A 19,189-nucleotide genomic window follows, 5' to 3' on the forward strand; every position below is an offset into this window, starting at 1 on the left:
CCAGAGCCACATCCAGCCTGGCCTTGAATGCCTGCAGGGATGGGGCATCCACAGCCTCCTTGGGCAACCTGTGAACAGTGCGTCACCACCCTCTGAAAGAGCTCAATGATGGAAATGTTACTTGTGCAATCCACATTGGTTGCCACTCAAATGTAAAGTAATTACATTTCAGGGCACTATAGTTCATGACACACAGACATACCATGGTGCTGTTTCTCACTGCTGTTCAAACCAACCTCAGTGGAAAGGGTCTTTTTGCATAGAAGGCAAAAGAGAACAAATGAAAAAGGAATCTGAAAATGAAAAGCAGTCTTTTCAAAGCTTGAACAGTCTCTGACCACAGCAAAACCATTCACTGCTAGCTCTTATCTCCAGCCCATCATGTCAGTCTAGGGTGTATCAAGTGTGAACTTCCACCAGTGTAAATTCACATGGAAGAGTTACTGGCAGTACAACCCAGGCAGCAGCACTGCCCCTCTGGGACTCATTGCACACTATCACCTCTCAGAAAGTGTGCTTGAAACAAAATGTATAGCAAGTCACACATTAAATATGCAGAACTAGTTACAACTTTTAATTACTCATGCTGCTGCATAGCCACCATGCCATGCGTGCTCCTGGAGAGCAGAGCATTGTCTGCGACTGAAGCACAAAGGAGATGACTGCTGGCCTCTGCTCAGCCACTGTGTGACCTTCAGCAAGTTACTTGGCCTCAGTTTATTACCCACAAAGCCTGGACAGCAATAATTACTATTTCTAATAATACTATTTCTAATCTCAGGATCTGGAGTCCAAACGCCGCATGGCATCCAGTAGTTGGAAAAGTACAAGGATATGAAGATAGGGGAAATGTTCAGTGAGTAATCTTATGCTGCTTGTCTTATTCTGCATGTGCATTTGCTTGGCTGCTCCATGCTGAAAGATTTACAAACATTTGTCTGTCTGTGAATGGTGAGAGATTCAGCTACAGATATGCTGCAGAGACTAAAATGGGATCGTAAGCTGAAGCTAAAGGTTCACAAAGCTAAATAACAGCTGTAACCTGGGGATTGCTGGATGCAAAGGCAGAATACCAAAGCCCAGGTTGTGATCAGGACCTGCACACAAAACTAGGAACAAATGCCTCATTCAGCAAAATCATTCGGAACGAGGCAGCTGAAAAATGCCAGCAGGTAAAACGGCCTTGCAACGTCTGTAGGAAGATTCAGTTAAAAACATTCTGTTTGGAGCAGCTCATCACTGTTATCCTCCAAGAGGATCCATTCTTTAAGATGGAAAAGGAGGTTTTTGGAGGGCGGGAGGGCTGAGCACAGCAGCAGAGACTGAAACTAACCTTGAATTTCATAGAAGAGGATGTGAGAAGCGAGGCTGTGGTTTTACATCTTCAATGGCTTCAGTGCATGTCAGCTACACAAAGTCAGATCCTTCAGAAACGATACTTATAAAACAATGGGAGCAGCACTGTGATAGAAGATCAAAGCCAGCATTGAACATTATAGAAGTGATCCATCAGCAGAGATTTCAAGACTGATTTTTACCAAAGCAGCCAAGTCTTTCCTTAAAAGAAGGGAATTAAAAATGCCACAAGAACATTGGAAACAATAAAGACAAAACCTCATCATTCTCAGCTTCATAGGAGATGCAGTGTGACAGTGTGACCCTGCATCCTCCATTGGGCTCTCTAGAATTGCCTCGTTGCACTCGTACTCTCAGAATGAATGCAGCCACACTTTGCTTGGTTTCAAGGAGACAGAGCAACTGTACTTGCAAAACTAAGCAACCAGCTTCATTCTGCCAGGTAAAGGCAAATGCAGGCTCACTGGTGTGAGCAACAGTTGTAAAGCCAGCACACAGACTACCTGTAGCACTGAAGAAACAGACACACAAGTCATCATCACCCAACATACTGCTGCAGCAGCTGCTTCAGCGTTACTCTTGCATAGCAGGCAAAACCTGATGTGAGCAGCTGAATCTCATTGAAGACATGGTGGCCAGAAAGGTAGAATGAATGGACCAAGCACAAGGCAGCGCACGCTTTGACATGGGTCTCCTCAACCACATTTAGGGTTTCCTCTTCTACTGGGATGTGAGTTGTGTCTTGCACAATAAGCTGGATTGCTTTCCAGCCCCTGCTCTGAGTCACCCAACCAACACCAGCACAGTGGCCTCCATCACCAGGGTGGGAACTGCACAAACTGGAGGTGTTGTCAGAAAAGAGATTGCTGAAAGAAACTGAAGGGCCAGGCATGGAGTGGTGCCATGAAAGGAACTTCTAGAAATGGGTGGCTGGAGAAAAGCATTTAAACAAAAGGGCAGGGAAACCTATTGCTAATGAGGGAACTGAGAGGCCACTGAGCAAAGCTGACCAAGAGGCCTAAAGAGAAAAGAAAATGAGGGACACAACTTGCTGAAATGTGGAGCCTGAAGGATAGTGCTGCTTCTAACCTGTAGTGAGCTCAAACCATTGCACTAATTATAATTACACCAGTATTTGTGCTTCTCAAGCATTACGACTGCCTTGGTGTTGCCTTGTGCACCATTCAGATGCACAGAAGCACATGCAAGAAAAGCAACCATTATAAGAAACCAATACATGGAAAAAGCAACTATTTACCTTTAGTGACTGATCACAGATGGCACTCACAGATCTGGGGGGTCGACTCCCGTTGTCTCTGATGACTTTTGGAGCACTCAGTAATTAACTCGCAGGGAGCCATCACTCCTCACTTATCATTTCATTGTGATGACTCAGTACCTTTGCTTCACAATTACCCTTCCTCAAGGTTATTTCCAGACCTACAGCCCGACATAACCAGAGAGTGTGATGGCTGCACCTGCTGATTTCACTTTTGTCTTTGAATGCTGTTTTCTCTGGCAGTAACTTTAACACAAGCACTCGTCTGTACCCCTACCCGGCTCCAGTCTTCTCCCATCAGCAGCTCCAACTTCCTCTGATTCTCATTCAAATACCTGGGGAAAAGGAGGCTTTCCAATATCTGGAACTAATTGTCTTTGATAGCTTCTTTCCCTTACAAACCCAGCATAGGCTCCAGCCAGTAAGCCCTTCCCAGCTCTGTTTTGCATCACTTTGCATTGCAAGTCTCCTTTTACACGTAAGTCAATCCCAGATACATTATTTCATCTTTCCCTTCCAGCACTTGAACAGGAATTGCCAACGACATACATTCAAATTTCATTGCATCATTTATATCTGATTTCCTCCCCCCCCTCCAATCTCCCCCAGCCCCCCCCCCCACTATATTCAGGAAAACCCATATTCTTTACTCACACTTTCTCTCTAATTCCAGCATTCATTGGATTATAAGAGCAAGTTGAAGCATACAGCACCTTGACCTCAACACATTACTTACTTCCTAGTGGTGCTTCCTTTCCAATTTATATCTCTGGGAGCTTGGCAGCACCAGACCTGTGACTCATATCCCACCTGTGTGAGGAGCCCTCCCCTTGTTTCTGTAATCACCATAATTTGTTTCAGGCAGTAAATATCTGAAACAACCCAGTTTGTAATTCTCCCCCTACAAGCCTGCACTCAACAGGTTGCCTTATGTCTTGCACACACAGCTCAGCTTTGGCACATTCTCATTTTGATCATGCAAACTTCACCCTTGAGAACCGACTTAGTGGAAGGGCAGCACTGCTGCTCACCCTGGCAGCTGTGGATCTCAGAAGGCACAGCTTTGCCTGAGCCATAAGAGATGACACTGCAACCATCCCTAGTGCTCTGTTAGAACCTTTTCCTTTGGCCTCTTCTGCTGCAGCCCTCTCTGCTTTGCTACAAATACCCCACAGCCCGTGGTCACCATCCCCGCCGAGCATCACTTTATGTCAATGTCAGCCACCGATGGTGCTTTCCCAAGCTGCATTTCAGAACTGCAGACACCACCTCAGCTCAGAGAACTGATGACTCTGAACTTCCCTTGAGATCACCTTCAGCCCCAAGAAGCCCTGGCAGTGCAGGCAGGTTGGTACAGAGCTCACCACACGGTACCTCCATTTGCAGCAGGGGCCGTGCCCTTCTGCTCTTGTTTTTGCAGTCAAGCACCAGGTCAAGCTTCTGGTGAGTGCTTGTTAAGCATCGTGCCTTCACTCAGACTTGTGAGTGATGACATGGAGTTACTTTGGGCTCAGCTTTGTTTCCTTGCCTTGAAGGAATGCCCTGCACATGAAGACCTTCAGAACTGACAGCAAAGCACTTCCAGTCAGACTCTGGAATCCATTAACAGTTGAAATGAGAATAATACTTAGCAAATCCTCAATGATTCTGTGATTCTATGGAACACTCTGCTTAAGAGCCTCGTAGAAAAGCCAAGGGTTTATACAACACCTGGCACCTTAAAGACTGTCCCATGACAGCTCTTGGAAATGTGCACTCTGTTTAAACACAACTCAGTGGGAAAGAACTGTATGAAAAAGCAGAGTTTGCTGCTGGAAGAACAGAGAAAGCAGCTGCGTTTCATGATGGGCAGTGGACTGGTGTTTCTCAGTGCAGTTTCCTGCCATGGTGACACAGAGTTCTGATGGCTTGGGCCACCTGAGGGGCACCTTCCTTCAGGGCATCATCACCCACCAGAAAGATGCTGCCTAAGCTTTGCTACTGGCAGCTGAGCACGGAGTGTGGCCACCATAACTTCTGGAAATGGAAACTAGAGGCACCCGGTGAGGTGGAGCAAAGGATGAGGCCTTGATGAAAGGTAAGAGATACGATGCCATATGAACTTCTGTTGGAGTCTTATTTAAAAATACACCAACCTTGGTTTTATGGTGCGTGCTTGGAGGGTGTAAATGTAGCATGAGCCAAAAGAAGGCAGAGGGGAAATAAGGCAGACATATAAAAGGAAACTGGTGGTATTTGGAGCCTCGCAGGGCACAGACACATGCAGTGCACGGGGGCAGATGGTGAGCTTTGTCAGCATTTCCTTCTCTCTATAAGAATGAGTGAATATTATGGTGTGATTTGGGAGGGGGCACCGCAGCCTGGAGGCTCACACGGCTGTGGCCCTGCAGACCCTCACTCTGCTCAACATTCAGCTCAGCAAAAGTCGGTCTTTAAGCAAGCGACGGTCACCCACGTCCAGCCAAGAGATGGAACAGCAGTAACAAGGGGCCTCCTTCGTTAGGAGCGCATTCAGGTAGGGCAGCAGCCATTAACAACGTAAGAAATAAGAATCCAGCCCTATTTTCCTGTACTCCGGCTGCAGGGATTCCGCTCTGGGATGGGGGGGAGCTCAGGGCTCCGGTTCTGCGTTACGGCTGTTGGTTCCGCAGCTGCTGCGCGATTCCTGCCCGGCGCAGAGCAGCGCGGGGCGGGGCCGGTAGAGCCGCCCGCACGTGTGGGATGCGCGGAGCCGAGCGGCGCTGAGCAGCGCGGAGCGGGCAGCGATGCTCCAAGAGCCGAGCGGGGACGGCGGGGCTCCTTTATCGGGCTGTGACCTCAGCCCGGTGCCGCTTCGCTGCTGGCAGCCGGATTCCCAATAAACACAACTCCCCACCGCGGCGCTGCCCGCAGCCTCCAAAAGCCCGTTTTTACTCCAGAGTGTAACGCAACAGCGCTGCGAGCTCCGCGTTGTGCCGGTAAGGAGCGGCGAGAGGGAGGAGGGCACTTCCACTGCGACCCGCTGCTCTACGAGGGGTGCGTGAGGAGCTGCTGGGTTTGACTCAGTTGTTTGGGGCGCAGTTTTGCTGGCAGCGAAGCCCGAAGGATGTTTGCCCAGTCAAAGTGGCAATTTCAGTTTATTGGAAGGCAGAGCGTTTATCTGAAGAGCTGCCGTGGTGCGATTGCTCATCCCGGCAATTACGAATCACCTCCAGACTTGGCTGCCGTCAACGTGTTGGTGTGAAGCTGAAGTGCTGCAGCAAAACGTTTCCGTCCGAAGAACCCGAGGATTTAAATGAAATGTTTAGATGAACCCATAGAAAGTCCTGGCTCAGGTCAGTGGGACAGTACAACAGTACCTGCATCCTTTGTAAGAGGAGTGCTGCGTCCTCTGATCTGCAGCGTGGACGTCAGATCTGGCTCTGGATTCTCAGCAGGGTTTCCCTGCACAACAGACCTGCTCGGTCTCTCCTCGCTGTCCATTATTGTGCCCTTACCTCCATCTCCGTGGTACTCTCACAGCTGCCCCATCCAAATGCACAGCACAGCAGTTTGCCACTGGAGAGGTGAGAGGAACCCACCTGCAAAAGGTGAGGGAAGTATCAACACTGGGGCTCTGGGAAGCCCCAGACATTTCCATCCTGTCTCTTATCCTTCCCTTCTCCATTTCTTTCTTCATTTCCATTCCCCAATGAAGCAGATCTTGTTCCGCACAGTGTTAAGTTTGTGTTAAGGTGACAAATCTAGAAGGCAGATGGGACGAAGGGTGGTGAGCAGGCTGGGGTGACACCCATGTGAGGTGGCTGGTTGGTTTCAGCAGCATCAGAAAGCCTGGGTAGGCAGCAGCAGTGGGCAGACAGCGGGCTGGGCGTGCAGGCTGCCTGAGCTGTGTGCACTGGGCTACATGGCTCCTCCGCAGGCTGCCTGGATGGCAAGAGCACATTGAGGAGCTGGAAAATAGGTGCAGGACTTGAGGACAATGAGAGCTGCTGGAATGTGGCAAGTAAAAAGGCATCCTGGGGAGAAACAGCATGGCTTATTCCTTGAGAAGAAAACTGAGAGGCTTGAGGGCTGCTGCTTCTATTTACTGATTGTTCAGACTTCCTTGGTATGGTGCGTCCTTTCTGCTTCAGGTTCTGCTCCATCTGAGCTGTCACACAGCTGCAAGGAGTTGAAGAAGTGCACTGTGAAATTGCAGATGTGCCGTGCAAGAGGTATGAAAGCAGAAAGGAACGAGAGAAACCTTTGTCCTTTGCATGGGGGGCACTGAGGGTCTGCTCTGGTTGTCTTTTGAAGCAAGGTTTCTGGTTCTGGGCTTGCAGAGCATCTCTGGGAGGGAAAGGAGGAAGTATGGAAGCATGTCTCTCATTGAAGCACAAAGTAAAGGAGCTGTGATTCTAACATCCCCCACAGCTGTGTGTCAGTCTGCAGGGAGAGCCAATGGCACCTTCAGCTGCTGCTTAGGATCACAGCCACAATTCAGCAGTGTTAGCAAGGAGAGTTAATTAGGAGGAGCTGATGGAGGAAGGGTTTGGGATTTTCTGGAGTTAGGAAATAGTACCAGTATCATAAAATGATTTTTTTTCCCCACTTTTTAGGTAGAAGATGAGCATTTCTCTGTAGGGAGCAAAATGCAAACTGCGTGGGTTGTACCTGTCACAGCCTGTTTGCTGCTGTACTTCACAGCAGGTAAGATGATATTTTATGTATATAGCACTCATCACTTAAAATAAGCGCTGGGTAATTAGTCCTTTCAGACTCACCAGTAAACATCTTTCTTGTTACAGAGAGCTAAGTTTGATGCTTAGTTAGGTTTTCACTGTACTTTCCTTATGAGCTCATTGATGAGCTTATGAGCCGCTACCACTGGGTATCTTCCCATTCTTTCATGGGAAGGTTCATGAAGCAGCAGTGAAAGAAGCGGTTCTGACTTGCAGACTTTGCCCTGGGCTGTGCCTTTTGCTGTGACCACTGGTGGTTTGCCTTTGGTTTCTCATCCCCACTTAATCTAGTCAGTGAGGACTGACAGCAATACGCTGCGAGTTACAGTGCAGAGACAGGAATCCTTATGTGATAAATTTGGCCCCACAGCCATCCCTGAATGAGCGTGTTATGAGACATGCAGCAGCAACGGGTCCCTTTAAAGGTTTGTCTTCCCATTCCATTGCAGAAGCGTGCAGTGAAGGAACCGTGTCTGCCAGCAAACCTGCCCACGGTGTCACAGAAATATGCGAGAAGGGAAACATGGCTGCTAGCACTGCTGCTCACGTCCAGCCTGGAACCAACGTTACCCTCTCGTGCCAGCTCAAACAACTCACGTACAGCCAGCAGTGCAAGACAGCTCTTTTCTTTAACGGTTCTGAACTGATTAGCAATTACGGCACTTCAGTAAGCAGCACATTTCCAGTCAATGCGTATGGCAAACACATGTTTACTTGCAAAATAGATTGTGAATACAAGAAAAAGCTCATTTGTGGAATTGATATAGAGTCTGGAAGTAAGGAGAGTTTCACTATTCCTCACTCTTTCTAATGTTCTGGGGTGCCTCTGAAGCAGAGGTTGGGGGCTCACGGGGGGTGGCCTCCTCTAGAAAAGGTGTGATGTTGTATTGCTTTTATATCTGAAATGCTGCTGCCTGGAACTGTGCAGTGCTACAGAGGCCTTTCACACCCTGATTCCAGCCCCTCGCGTGGATGTGGGCATCTGCAGGGCTCGTGTGCTTGTTTTTCTCTGCACCCACTGTCTCTCACCTCTGACAAACCTCTTGTGCTGCTTTAGATGTAGTGGCAACATTTGCATGTCGCCAGCTTGCTGCTCTCAACATCTCTAAGGAAGAAACTGATCCAAATATCTGCTTAAGATCCTCCAGATCGGCCAAAAAATGTGTCATGTATCCAGTATGGGACAGATGGCAACCTCACCTGCACCTGGGATAAAGGAAGGTTTACACACATGAACACTACATACATGATACGGTAGGTAACACAGGGAAGTAGGTTCCTTAAAGCCTGCAGTCACATCCTAGAGGGGTTTTTGTGTTGGTTTTATGTTGTTTGTTACAGATTTACCCTTTATCAACTCACACAAGAGCTGCTTTCTGAATAAGTCAGTGCAAGGCTGCCACAATCACAAAACCAAACCCTTTCTGCCTACAGCCGAGTGTGTGTGCTGCAGTAGTTAAATGACTCCTGGGTTAAGTGCATTAAGAGAATGTGCCGAAACACGGCTCCTTTTTGCAAAGGGATGTTTAATAGTAGAAGCAGTCTTAAACGGGCTGCTTAAAACCTGCTGTTTTCCCATCGTGGATCTTCTCTACGTAGATATTATGTGATTAGCAATGCCAGCACCAGGAAGCCTCAATTCTGAGCTCATAGTGCCTCACAGTTCAGCTGAGGAGATGGAGAGAAAACTTTTCCAAGCTGTGTCATTTTTGCTTCCTCTTAAAGAACCTGCAGCCTTATTGCTCGCTCTGGTTTTGCTGAGCTTCCCCTGAAACAGACTGCAGACCTCTGCAGCAGCTCTGAGCAAGGAACAAGTGGATTTGTCTTCCACAGCTTATGAAAAGGTATTGACCAAGAGCTTTCCTTCTATTCTAGGCTATCGGATGGGACTGACACCTTATGTTTCTCAGAAGAAAGCCTGAGTAATAAGTTTGGCTTGCTGGTTCTGAGCACGAAGTTGAACTTTGAATCTACTTACAGACTTGTGGTTGTCGCCTCCAACAAACTAGGAAGTGCTTTTTCACAGCCACTTAAATTCATGCTCATAGACATAGGTAAATGCCTCACTCACCTTCCTGCAGTCAGCACTGGCTATTGAGAGTAAGTGCAAACTGAGCACTCTATCTTTGTTGTTTGAACCTGTCGGGGAAGGTATCCGTCCACCTCAAGCACCCATTCTACTCACCCACCCCTCCATTATTAGCTGTGATGTGTATCTGAGTGCTGTTTCTTTGTTTTCTTTCTGTTTTTGCTGCCAGTGCAACCACGTCCTCCAAGCCTTTTAGTGGAATGTGAAGCTTCTGCAACAAACTGCTCGTTGTTTTGGCACAGTGAAGGCCGAGTGCAGCACTGCAGAGTGAGATACCGGCCACTGAGCAGTTCCACCTGGAACACGGTAATCCTGTGTTGAAGGATCAGTTCAGTGGTGATCCCTGGGTGCTCCTGTAACACTATTTCTCCCTCAGGTCTGCTCTATTGCATCTTATTTAAGAAAACCTATTTCCTGCTCCTCAAAGCCTCCATTGCTGCCCTGAAACTGAATGAAGGTGGAACACTTACCATGAAAAAATAAACACAAAAATCCCTGCACGCATGCACAGTTCCCCACACATCAGGCATAGTGCACAGCAAATCAGAGCTTACGTTTGGAACATACACCACTATTAAAACGTGGTCATTTCTGCTCACTGTAGCTCAAGGGGATGGCTGTACATTTTCCAGATGCTTCCGTCTTCTTTAATGCTGGCTGGAATCCCGAGCTCGTATTTTAAGGGCTAAAACGAAGGAACTGCTTGAAGCTGAGAAAAATGTATGAACGTATCGTTAACCCTATTTCCCTGTGAATTTAACGCTGTGTGTCCTTTATCTTCACTGAAGGTTGGAAGTTTAAATAGTGATAACTGCAGTCTTCATGGTCTGGAGCCACATACAGAGTATGAATTTCAAGTGAGCTGTAAAATTCATCCTGAGAGGGGACTGTGGAGTAACTGGAGTACATTCCAATCCCGGACACCAGAAGCAGGTAATGTGATTTGTTATGCTAAGCCTATGTCTAAAGCTTACGCAGAAACGTAAACTTCAGCTAATGAAGTCACAGAACTATAGAATGGCCTGGGTTGCAAAGTGCTCATCCAGATCCAACCCCCTGCTGTGTGCAGGGTCAGCAACCAGCAGCCCAGGCTGCCCAGAGCCACATCCAGCCTGGCCTTGAATGCCTGCAGGGATGGGGCATCCACAGCCTCCTTGGGCAACATGTTCTAGTGCATCACCTCTGTGTGAATTCAAAACACTGTTTGGTTTTTGCTCCTGGTTCAAATCTGTAAATCCAGAAACAAAACCAACAGGGAACAGTGCTGCATATCTGGAAAGGCCAGAGAAATCTGTGCTGCTTAGACGGGAAAAGGAAAATGTTTTGTATTGGTTTATATCAAAGCATTGCACAGAATTACTGCAGCAGTCCTGTACTAAAGGCTGACGGGGCCACTCGGTCACTGAGGAGCATCAGATCTGAGGAACACACGCTGGGTTCTGGAGCCTGCTGGACAGTTTGCTGAGGAGCTGAGCTGGATGGATGGGCCCCGGAAAATGCCTCTTCTGGCTCAGCTCAGTTTCAGGTTGTAACAAAACAGATTAAATTTGCTGATCCATCTTCCTCTGAGTAAGGAACATATTTTGCTCAGAGAATTGCCAAATAGGTCTGTCCTCTAAGCAGTGCAGTCATTGGAGATCTCCGTAGCCTTAATGGGCGACAACTTGGCCACACATTTCACAGTGAATGAGAAGATGAGAACACGGCGTTTCTGCTCATGGAACAGCACAGCAGAGTCCAGGAGACGCAGCACAGACACAAGCTCAGTTCTCCTCTTTTATAGCAATTCTAATACCAGTTAGATGCAGGGTCCCCACCTGCATGCCCGACTCCTGTGTGTTCTTATGAAAGAAGAAAGCTTCTCCAGGAGAATCTCAGTGCAGATGCATTGGCTTCTTTGGCATCACCTCCTTTCCTCTCACTGTTGGCTTTCATTGCTCTCTTTTCGTGAATTCCTATAAGAGCTCCAAGCTCCCACAGTCATTACTCACGCTATTTACCACTTCTGCCTGCAGCAGTTTCTGTAAGAAGCATTGATTGATGCAAAAGGTGTGAACTTTTCCTTCCCTCCCCCACCTTCCTCTCAACAGTTTGCTTTGCCTTCTCAAAGCGCCCGGCGTTGCTATGGTGTCTGTGGTCATCACCCCTCTTCCCCAGGCAGTGCTGCAGATGATGACTCTGTCTCTCCTCAGCTGCTCAGGGAATATTTCTGCTATCACTCAGTGAGGTGAGGCTGCAGTCAATGAGCAATGTGTTCACAGCCATTGCTCTTCTTCAAAGCAGCTGAAGTTTTCACACTAGTTTGGCCTTCACTGAATTCAGGACTATGCCCTTTATACGTACAAAGCTGCTTTTCCCCCCTGCCATGTTTCTCCAGGCCACAAAGTTGCTTTCTGCAAGCACGTCAGCAAAGCGAGCCTTTCTCTTCCACCTAATTTGTGTGGTTTGAAAAGATCCTTAACATCTGGGCTGCTGTTCAGCAGATGCCCTTTGCTTTTTTCCCCCCTGCTTTGAACTTGCCCCTTGCTCACAGTCAGTGCCATCCTGGTTGCATTTCTTCTATGGCTCCCGTGGTTTGTTTGTTTTCTGTTGTTCTCTTCCTTTTTTCTTTCCACTGCAGTCACTATTTGCAATGGAAGCGGGACAAATGGTTCTTAACATTGATGGGACTGAGGAGATTTTCTGTCTTTGCATTCAGCAGACAGTCTCAGCCCCATTCTAAGTAGGGCTGCACATCAGTTGCCTGCTGCTTAGGTTATTAGAAACACTTATTATTATCCCTGTGCTCAAGGACCTGGGGGAGCCAAGCTTTGTCACACTGGCTTTCTTTGTACCTCTTTATCCAAATGTGAATTGTTGGAGCACGTTGTTAATTAGCTTTTGCGGTGAGAACCATTTCAAACACCAAGGGTTTCCAGGAAGCATCTTCCTTGGACCTTAATTCACCTCAGCTTCTATGCAAAGATGAGAGCTAATGCTGTCCCTTTGGTTTATGGGCTTTCTTGGAAGTCGCAGTCACATAACTCCTCCTATTGAGATGGTTTGTCCTTTGTGACTACAGGCATCTGGGCAGTCATCCCTGCAGATGAGCTCTATCTGTAATAGCAAATAAAAGCTTCAAGTACAAAACAGCACTTTTAAGACTCCAGCACTTATGTGATTTCTGAAATCTTAAATACAAGTTGTTTCAGGATTACGACTTCTGATGTCTTGTTTGCTTCAAAATACTGTCATTAATCCTGTTTCTTTTCTTTCTCCACCAGTGCCCATCGAGCCCTTAGATGTCTGGTACAAACAGCAGGATGTGGACTCTCAAATGCAGAACATTTCTCTCTTCTGGAAGGTAAGTTGTTGAAGGAAAACTCAGTGGATGCAGAAATAATCAGCAGCTTTGGACGGGGAGCCCCATGTTGTGTGTTGGCAGGAAAGGAGAAAGTAAAAACCAATCATTTGGTACCAAAGACTGTTAGCAGGTATTCGCTACTTGTCCAGCAAGTTATGCTGACATTGTAAGTAATTTCTTTACTATGATGAGAACAAAAAGAGAGGTATAAAATACCTTCTGCCATCTGCCATGTCCTGGATATTAAAGGGCTGATAGTGGCAGACTGATGGTAGCACAGAGCTGGTAGCAAGGCCAGTGATCTGCCTGACCTTTTAATGATGATCAGCAGCTCCTTGGAGGCACTGAAACCTGACTTGGGATTTAATCTTTCTTGGAAAGGAAGAAGAACATGATTCATTCATGTCAGGAAGTAACAAGTGTCCCAGCCGCCTTCACAGGAGGTTCTGAATTGAGGCTTCCCCTCCGTTTGCTGCCTCATGTGGAAAAGGCCCTGCAGCTGTTGCTCATGGGATCGCACAGTGAATGGCAAAGTGCAGGCAGACGTGGATGCGTGTGTGCTCCTCCAGGCCTTGCTCAGGAGGGTCTGTGGGTAGAACAGAAATCCCTCTCATGAGGGAAGGTCCCGTTCTAAGCAGATGGACTGTTTGGTTCCTGACCAGAAGTGCTGGCTGAGCCAGTCACTGTCAGTGGCTGCAGAAGGGCCTTTTGTTTTCCTGCAATTAAACCCCCATGTGGAAAGCTGAGTATGCAGCTGTGTGACATGCGTCCTCCTTCCCTGAGCAGGTTTCAAACACCACTTTGGTACCACCACAGTTCCCTGCAATACGCTCAGTGCCGTTGGCTTTTTTCCCACCTCTCTTCCAGGCTTTTCCCTTGACTAACAATGTAATAAATTCATTTTCTTTGCAGGCTTTGCAGCAGTCAGAGGCGAGAGGAAAAATCCTGCATTACACAGTGACCTTTGAAGCACTAAGACATGGGGAGTCCAGAGCAATAGAAACAAACGTGACCACGCAAACCAGCTACACCAGAGTCACTCCAAAGATGGGCTACAAGATAACTGTCACTGCTGACAACTCGAGGGGAAGCTCACCTCCTGCATCCATCCTGACTGACCTGGGCACACAAGGTAAACCCCTTCTGCTGGCAGTGCAAGCCGTCCGGGCACCTGACACTGCAAACATCCAGCTATGAAAGAAAAAGAAAAGCAATGGCCTCTTTTCATTTGTTTTGTATGAGGGAGGGCAGAACTGAAGGGAGGGTGATGGCAAGGGGTGAAACACGGTAAAAACCAGGTATGAAACTCACCAAGTCACCTTAAAGCCGAGGCAAATCTGTGCTGATGGTGTGGTTTCTATTTGGCTGTTCTTTCTCCCATGACAGATTTACCCTCTCCTCAGAATGTCTCTGCTATGGCAATGGGAAATAACAGCATCTTGGTCAGCTGGGAACCTCCCATTAAATCCACTGCATCCATCAGTGGGTATGTTGTGGAATGGATGAGCACCCATAGGAAGAGCGGCCTGGAGCCCCATCCAAGCTGGATAAGGCTTGTCGCATCCAACCTGTCTGTAGTGATACCAGGTGAGCACCACAGACAAGCAGGATGTCGTCAGAGCACTATTTTAATTGGAAAGCCTGGCCATGAGTGCCTGCAGTTGTTGGTCACTGATCCAAACAGCAGCAACAGCCTTCATATGAGATAGCTCCAAAGTTACCTTCAAAGTTACACTGAGGGTGCTGGGTTATTCCAGTCAGTCCTTCCCACCTTGGCTTGGTGCTGCTCCTCCCAGGGTTTTAAATCCCCGCTCTCAAGCCAGCAGGAGAAAACAGCACATTCATGCCGTTACTTTGTACTCTGCTTTGAGAAAGGGAAACATTAATTGCTGCCACTCTTCCCAGCCCACATTAAGTCCTGGGGGAGCAGGTGAGTATTTTAGCCATAACTGTAAATATCCCAGTGGGGTAATTGTTCCTGTTTCTGCATTTAGAGCACATAGAAGATGACGTGTGCTACCACATTAGTGTGTTTGCGCTGTATCAGGACAGAGCTGGGCAAGCGACATCAGTGAGGGGATACTCAGGAGAAAAAGGTAAAGTGCAGAAATCCCCTTTCAGATGGTTTAAAGCTTCAAGTGCTCAGCACTAAAAGTCAGCTCTTATGTTGTGCTCTGTAGCACCAGCAGCTGGGCCACAGGTGTATGCAAGGCCACAGGCAAACGGCATCTTGGTTTCGTGGGAAGAAATCCCTCCCCAGCAGCAAAAGGGCTGCATCACTTGGTACAAGATATACCTGCAGAGAAAGGCCAGCGATGTGGATCCTAATGTAGGTGGGTATCTGGTGATAAACAATGTGATGTGCAAGTGCTGCTTATTGAGGGGGGGTGGTGGTGAAGGAGGCTTCAAAAGGAGCCCCAGGCAGCTCCGCCAGCAGCAAGATGCACATTCAGTTCTCTGCTACGGCTGCTCATGGACAAGGCTGCGTATTTATACTCATATATGAAGTCTGATCATTCTCAGTTATTCTGAATGAACAAAATTCTCCTCCCCGTTGTTGTTTTTTTTCCTTCTTGTTATTCTCATGAGCTGCAGCCCCGTAATTATCAGCAGGGTATAAATAACACTGACTACAAGCTGTATTCAGCAAACACAGTCAGCACGTTGAGACACAGCAGGTAACACACACTGCATCCCTGCACTTGGATGCCTTAACCAGGCACAGCCTTGGCCTCCACGTGTGTAACTCCACGCTTCCACCCGAGACAAGAAATGCTTTTCCTTCTCTTATTCAGGAGCTGCAGGGCAGCTTTTAGGGCATGGTTCAGAGTCCCACCATGCAAAGCTCACTTAGATTTAGACACTGACATACCACACAATAGTCAAAGGGCAGAACAGCCAATGCTGAGCAGCATCTCTTCTGCTCTGTGCATGGGGACAGGTCTCAGAGCAACCCCAACAGCCTGAGCTCTCCTACAGCTGTCCCAAGGGCTCAGTGATGTGGACAAGGTTACTTACAGCAAGAGAGAACTCCTGCAAACACAGCTCTTAATAGAGCTAAACACAGTCAGAACACATGCTGGGGTTTTCATTTGCTTTCCCCTCTTTCTCTTTTAGCCATTTATAATACAACATCCCGACATCCATTCCATATCACAGACCTGCAGCGTGGGGAGTGCTACGTCCTGTGGATGACAGCACTGACGGACGCTGGGGAAGGTCCCTGGGGAAACAGCGAGCTGGTCTGCTTGGAAAGTAAGGGGTCTGATGGGGGACAGGGACCAGCCGAGTGTGGTCCCCATTTCGTGCTGCCCAGGGGCTGCAAAAACAAATCTGTGGCCTGCGTCCATGGGATGTTCAGTACCAGGTCAGCAGTCATGTGTTTCCATCACCGACTGCCTGTCTCTAGAGACAGCTGTAGGCATCCCAGCACTATAAAGTACCATTGTCCTCAAATGCCAGTGCTTCGTTCAGCTCCCCCAATTAAAACCATAAAGCTCCCAGTATTCTTCTCTACAAGTGCAAGCTATGAGTGCTGTCCAGTGTGAACCAGAATACGTTTTGCTTGATTAAAATGAGATTAAAATGCCTGTTCTGTGTTCCAGGTGCCATGGACTGGATTATTGTGCTCACCTGCAGCTTCTTCATACTCTCAGCCTGTCTTTGCTCCCTGCGTCCTGCGAGAAAACTGTGAGTGGACCAACCCATTGCATTTCAGTAACACATGGGCGTTTTGCTGGAGGGCACATTAATGTGGGGAACAGGGAGGATTGTTGTGAACAAAGGCTTTGGGTAACGTGAGCGGTCAGAACAACACTTAGTGCTGCTCAGAAGGTAGTTACAGTTCAAGTCATGAGTTTGTAACTGAGATCCTAAGGCCTCCTTCCACTGCAGCTGGGCTGCTACAGGCCTCAGGCACATCCTGAGAGGGAAGCCAGACCCTGTGACAAACCCTTTTTCTTTAAAGCAACACAAACACATCCCACATCTCCAACTGGATTTTGCAGTGCTGAGCTCGTGGCCGTGCTGAGCACGCTCTGCTCTTAGTCATGCACACCTAACCAGGGCTGGCTGCAGACGATGCTGTGCTGCATGGCATTTTGCTAAGTCAGTACTTGCTCAGTGTTACCTCACTCCTGACTCAGCACCTGGGAAACATCAGCACCTGGAACAGCCAAAAAAGAACACACAAAAGGCTGCAGAGCAGTGGGGAGGGCAATAACATACAGTCATAAAGTGATGTTCTGGCCAGAGGAATTTGGAACAGTGGGAACCCAAAGCTGTGCCGTCCAGCCAGCCAACATTGCTGCGTCCTCAAAAGCCCTGGCAGGCTCTGCCAGACCCACCCAGCCTGAGCTTCTGCCATTCCATAGGAAGGCAGCCTCATCACAGAATCCTGCAGTTACTGCATGCACAAACAGCACATTCCAGCTCAGCAGAACCTGCAGGGATTGGCTTTCGTGCTTTTAACTTCACTCATCCCATCCACAGATTCCTCTTGCTCTTTTCTGCACCTGGGTGGTACAGCAAAGCCATCCCGGATCCAGCTAATGCTACCTGGGCTAAGAACGACTGGTCTATGAAGGTAAATCAGACCTTTTGTTTTCTCCTAACCCCATCGTCTTCAGCAGACAGAGCAGTCAGAGCCATGCAAATCAGTCACCCCTTAACAAAGCAAACCCTGCACTTTCTGGCATGGAAGCAGCTCTGCTGTGTTGTGTTACACATAGTACACATCACCCAGTAACCACAGAACAGTGCAGACTAACCTCCACTTAGCAGTGGCAGCTGCTGTGTGGGGATGCCCACATTATGGGGGCGGCTGGGAGGGCACAATGCAGTGAGTGCAGGGTTAACAAGCACTGCTGTATGTGTGCCCTCAGCAGGGTGAGCTGAGCATACCTTCCACTCTGCTCCTGCACAACACCAGCAGTTTTGAAGAGCCTGAAACGACAGAGGTAGAGGAAAGCTTCCCAAAGACAGGCTGCCAGGCTTTCCAGGACAGGCTCATCAGCAGCATCACCCACAGCAGAAATCACAACTGGCAACTGGAAAGCAGCTTTGAGAAGCAGGACTCAGAGTACAGGCCTCTGCCCAGCACCACAGATGGAGGCAGTTACGAGCAGCAGCTTCCTGACCTGTACCAGAAGATGGTGCTGGAAGTGACAGAGCAAACACAAACCATGTGCGAGTACATTGCGAATCCAGCGACTGACAGAGCTACAGTCTACCTGCCCTCAGCCATCTCCCCACCTGTCACAGACACTAATGAAGGAGACCCCGAACTTTTGTGCAGTCCCATCTCTGTCTTCCCAACAACTTTTTTGACACCAGAATTTTCCTGCGGAGGGAAACTTAATTTGGACACGGTGAGGCTGAACAGCAGCTCTTTCACAATGTAGGCTGGCAGGGTGGCACAGCAGCCCGGCCTGAACGTTTGCACTTTAGCCAAGCATTGCAATATGTGTTTCATTGCAGCCAGGACAGCAACACGCACGTCACGCCTCCAGGTAACACAGCCCAGCTCACAGGTATCCCAGGTTCTAAGCCCTGCCTTAATTCACAGGGCAGCAGCTCCTCACCCACAGAGCACATTGAGGTAGAACTCAAGACAAAAGTCCAGATTGCTGGGTTCATTTCTTGGGCTGCCTGCAGAGCCAGAGCTGCCTCAGGTGCCCACCCGCTGCCTGAACACAAGGCTGCTTTGGACTGCAGCAGACAAGCTCAAAGTCATCCAACACAACGCCTGCCCAGCAACAAGGAGGGATCTCAGTACGGTCAGAGCTGAGCAGGCGATGGCTGCACTGTGCTCCAGCTGCACGCAGCTCACAAATGCAGCACCTGAGAATCTTCTGCTCACCTGACGTGCTCAGTGTGTGCTCAGTGCCTGCAGACGTTCCTCACTGCTGCACGAACACAGGCACAGCTCACAGCCCCAGGGACAACTGCAGCCCCATGTGGGCACTGCAGGATCCCTCACTCCATTGAGCTCTATCAGCCCTGCTGCAAAACCAGAGCGAGCCGACCCTCAGGGCTTAGCAAGGAACCGTCAGCAGAACGAAGCAGGCACCACGTGCACACAGTACGTCAGATGGGCTGCCGAGATTTGTAATCATTTATTGAAGTATTCTAATTACAGGCTTGAAGTCCGTGTTACACATGTAATGACTTTGTTTACTACGTGCGTTATTTATAAATAGAACGTTGGAAACCTGAAATTTGTTTGGTGTTGTTCTCTCTGGTCAAGCTGAAGCTCGAGGCTGCAGCCAGCACACAGCAAAGCACCGTAAATGGCAGAGCTGGAGGGGGCAGAGCAGAGCCGAGCTCACCTGCAGCACAACGCATTGCCTCCTGCACTGCCCCCTGCATTGCCTCCTGCACTGCCCCCTGCATTGCCTCCTCCCACCCACGGCCGGTTGAAC

General features: G+C 48.6%; 1 protein-coding gene across 2 annotated transcripts; it reads left to right on the top strand.

Annotated features, from left to right (window-relative positions):
- The first annotated feature begins 6,172 nt into the window (after positions 1–6,172).
- On the top strand, positions 6,173–18,292 carry IL12RB2 (interleukin 12 receptor subunit beta 2). Of its 2 annotated transcripts, none has more exons than XM_015870768.2 (17): positions 6,173–6,204; positions 6,748–6,828; positions 7,213–7,303; positions 7,785–8,111; positions 8,475–8,589; positions 9,211–9,389; positions 9,594–9,730; positions 10,213–10,357; positions 12,688–12,767; positions 13,680–13,899; positions 14,154–14,354; positions 14,762–14,863; positions 14,948–15,100; positions 15,885–16,022; positions 16,373–16,457; positions 17,259–17,352; positions 17,651–18,292. In XM_015870768.2, the coding sequence occupies exons 3-17, from the start codon at positions 7,246–7,248 to the stop codon at positions 18,167–18,169; spliced, it is 2,553 nt and encodes an 850-aa protein (XP_015726254.1). In that variant the 5' UTR covers positions 6,173–6,204; positions 6,748–6,828; positions 7,213–7,245; the 3' UTR covers positions 18,170–18,292. The 2 variants fall into 2 exon arrangements, with proteins under 2 accessions (XP_015726254.1, XP_015726255.1); XM_015870769.2 differs by having other exon boundaries at positions 17,654–18,292.
- The last annotated feature ends 897 nt before the right edge of the window (positions 18,293–19,189 follow it).

Source organism: Coturnix japonica, chromosome 8 (genome assembly GCF_001577835.2).
Source record: "Coturnix japonica isolate 7356 chromosome 8, Coturnix japonica 2.1, whole genome shotgun sequence".
In the NCBI taxonomy this organism is placed as follows: domain Eukaryota; kingdom Metazoa; phylum Chordata; class Aves; order Galliformes; family Phasianidae; genus Coturnix; species Coturnix japonica.

What these genes read in the sequence shown, in the direction of transcription:
- IL12RB2 (XM_015870768.2), top strand. Translation starts at nt 7,246, where the DNA reads ATGCAAACTGCGTGGGTTGTACCTGTCACAGCCTGTTTGCTGCTGTAC. An exon ending in ATCCCGGACACCAGAAGCAG is followed by an intron (nt 10,358 to 12,687) that starts GTAATGTGATTT and finishes TTTCTCCACCAG; the next exon opens with TGCCCATCGAGCCCTTAGAT. An exon ending in CGAGCTGGTCTGCTTGGAAA is followed by an intron (nt 16,023 to 16,372) that starts GTAAGGGGTCTG and finishes TCTGTGTTCCAG; the next exon opens with GTGCCATGGACTGGATTATT.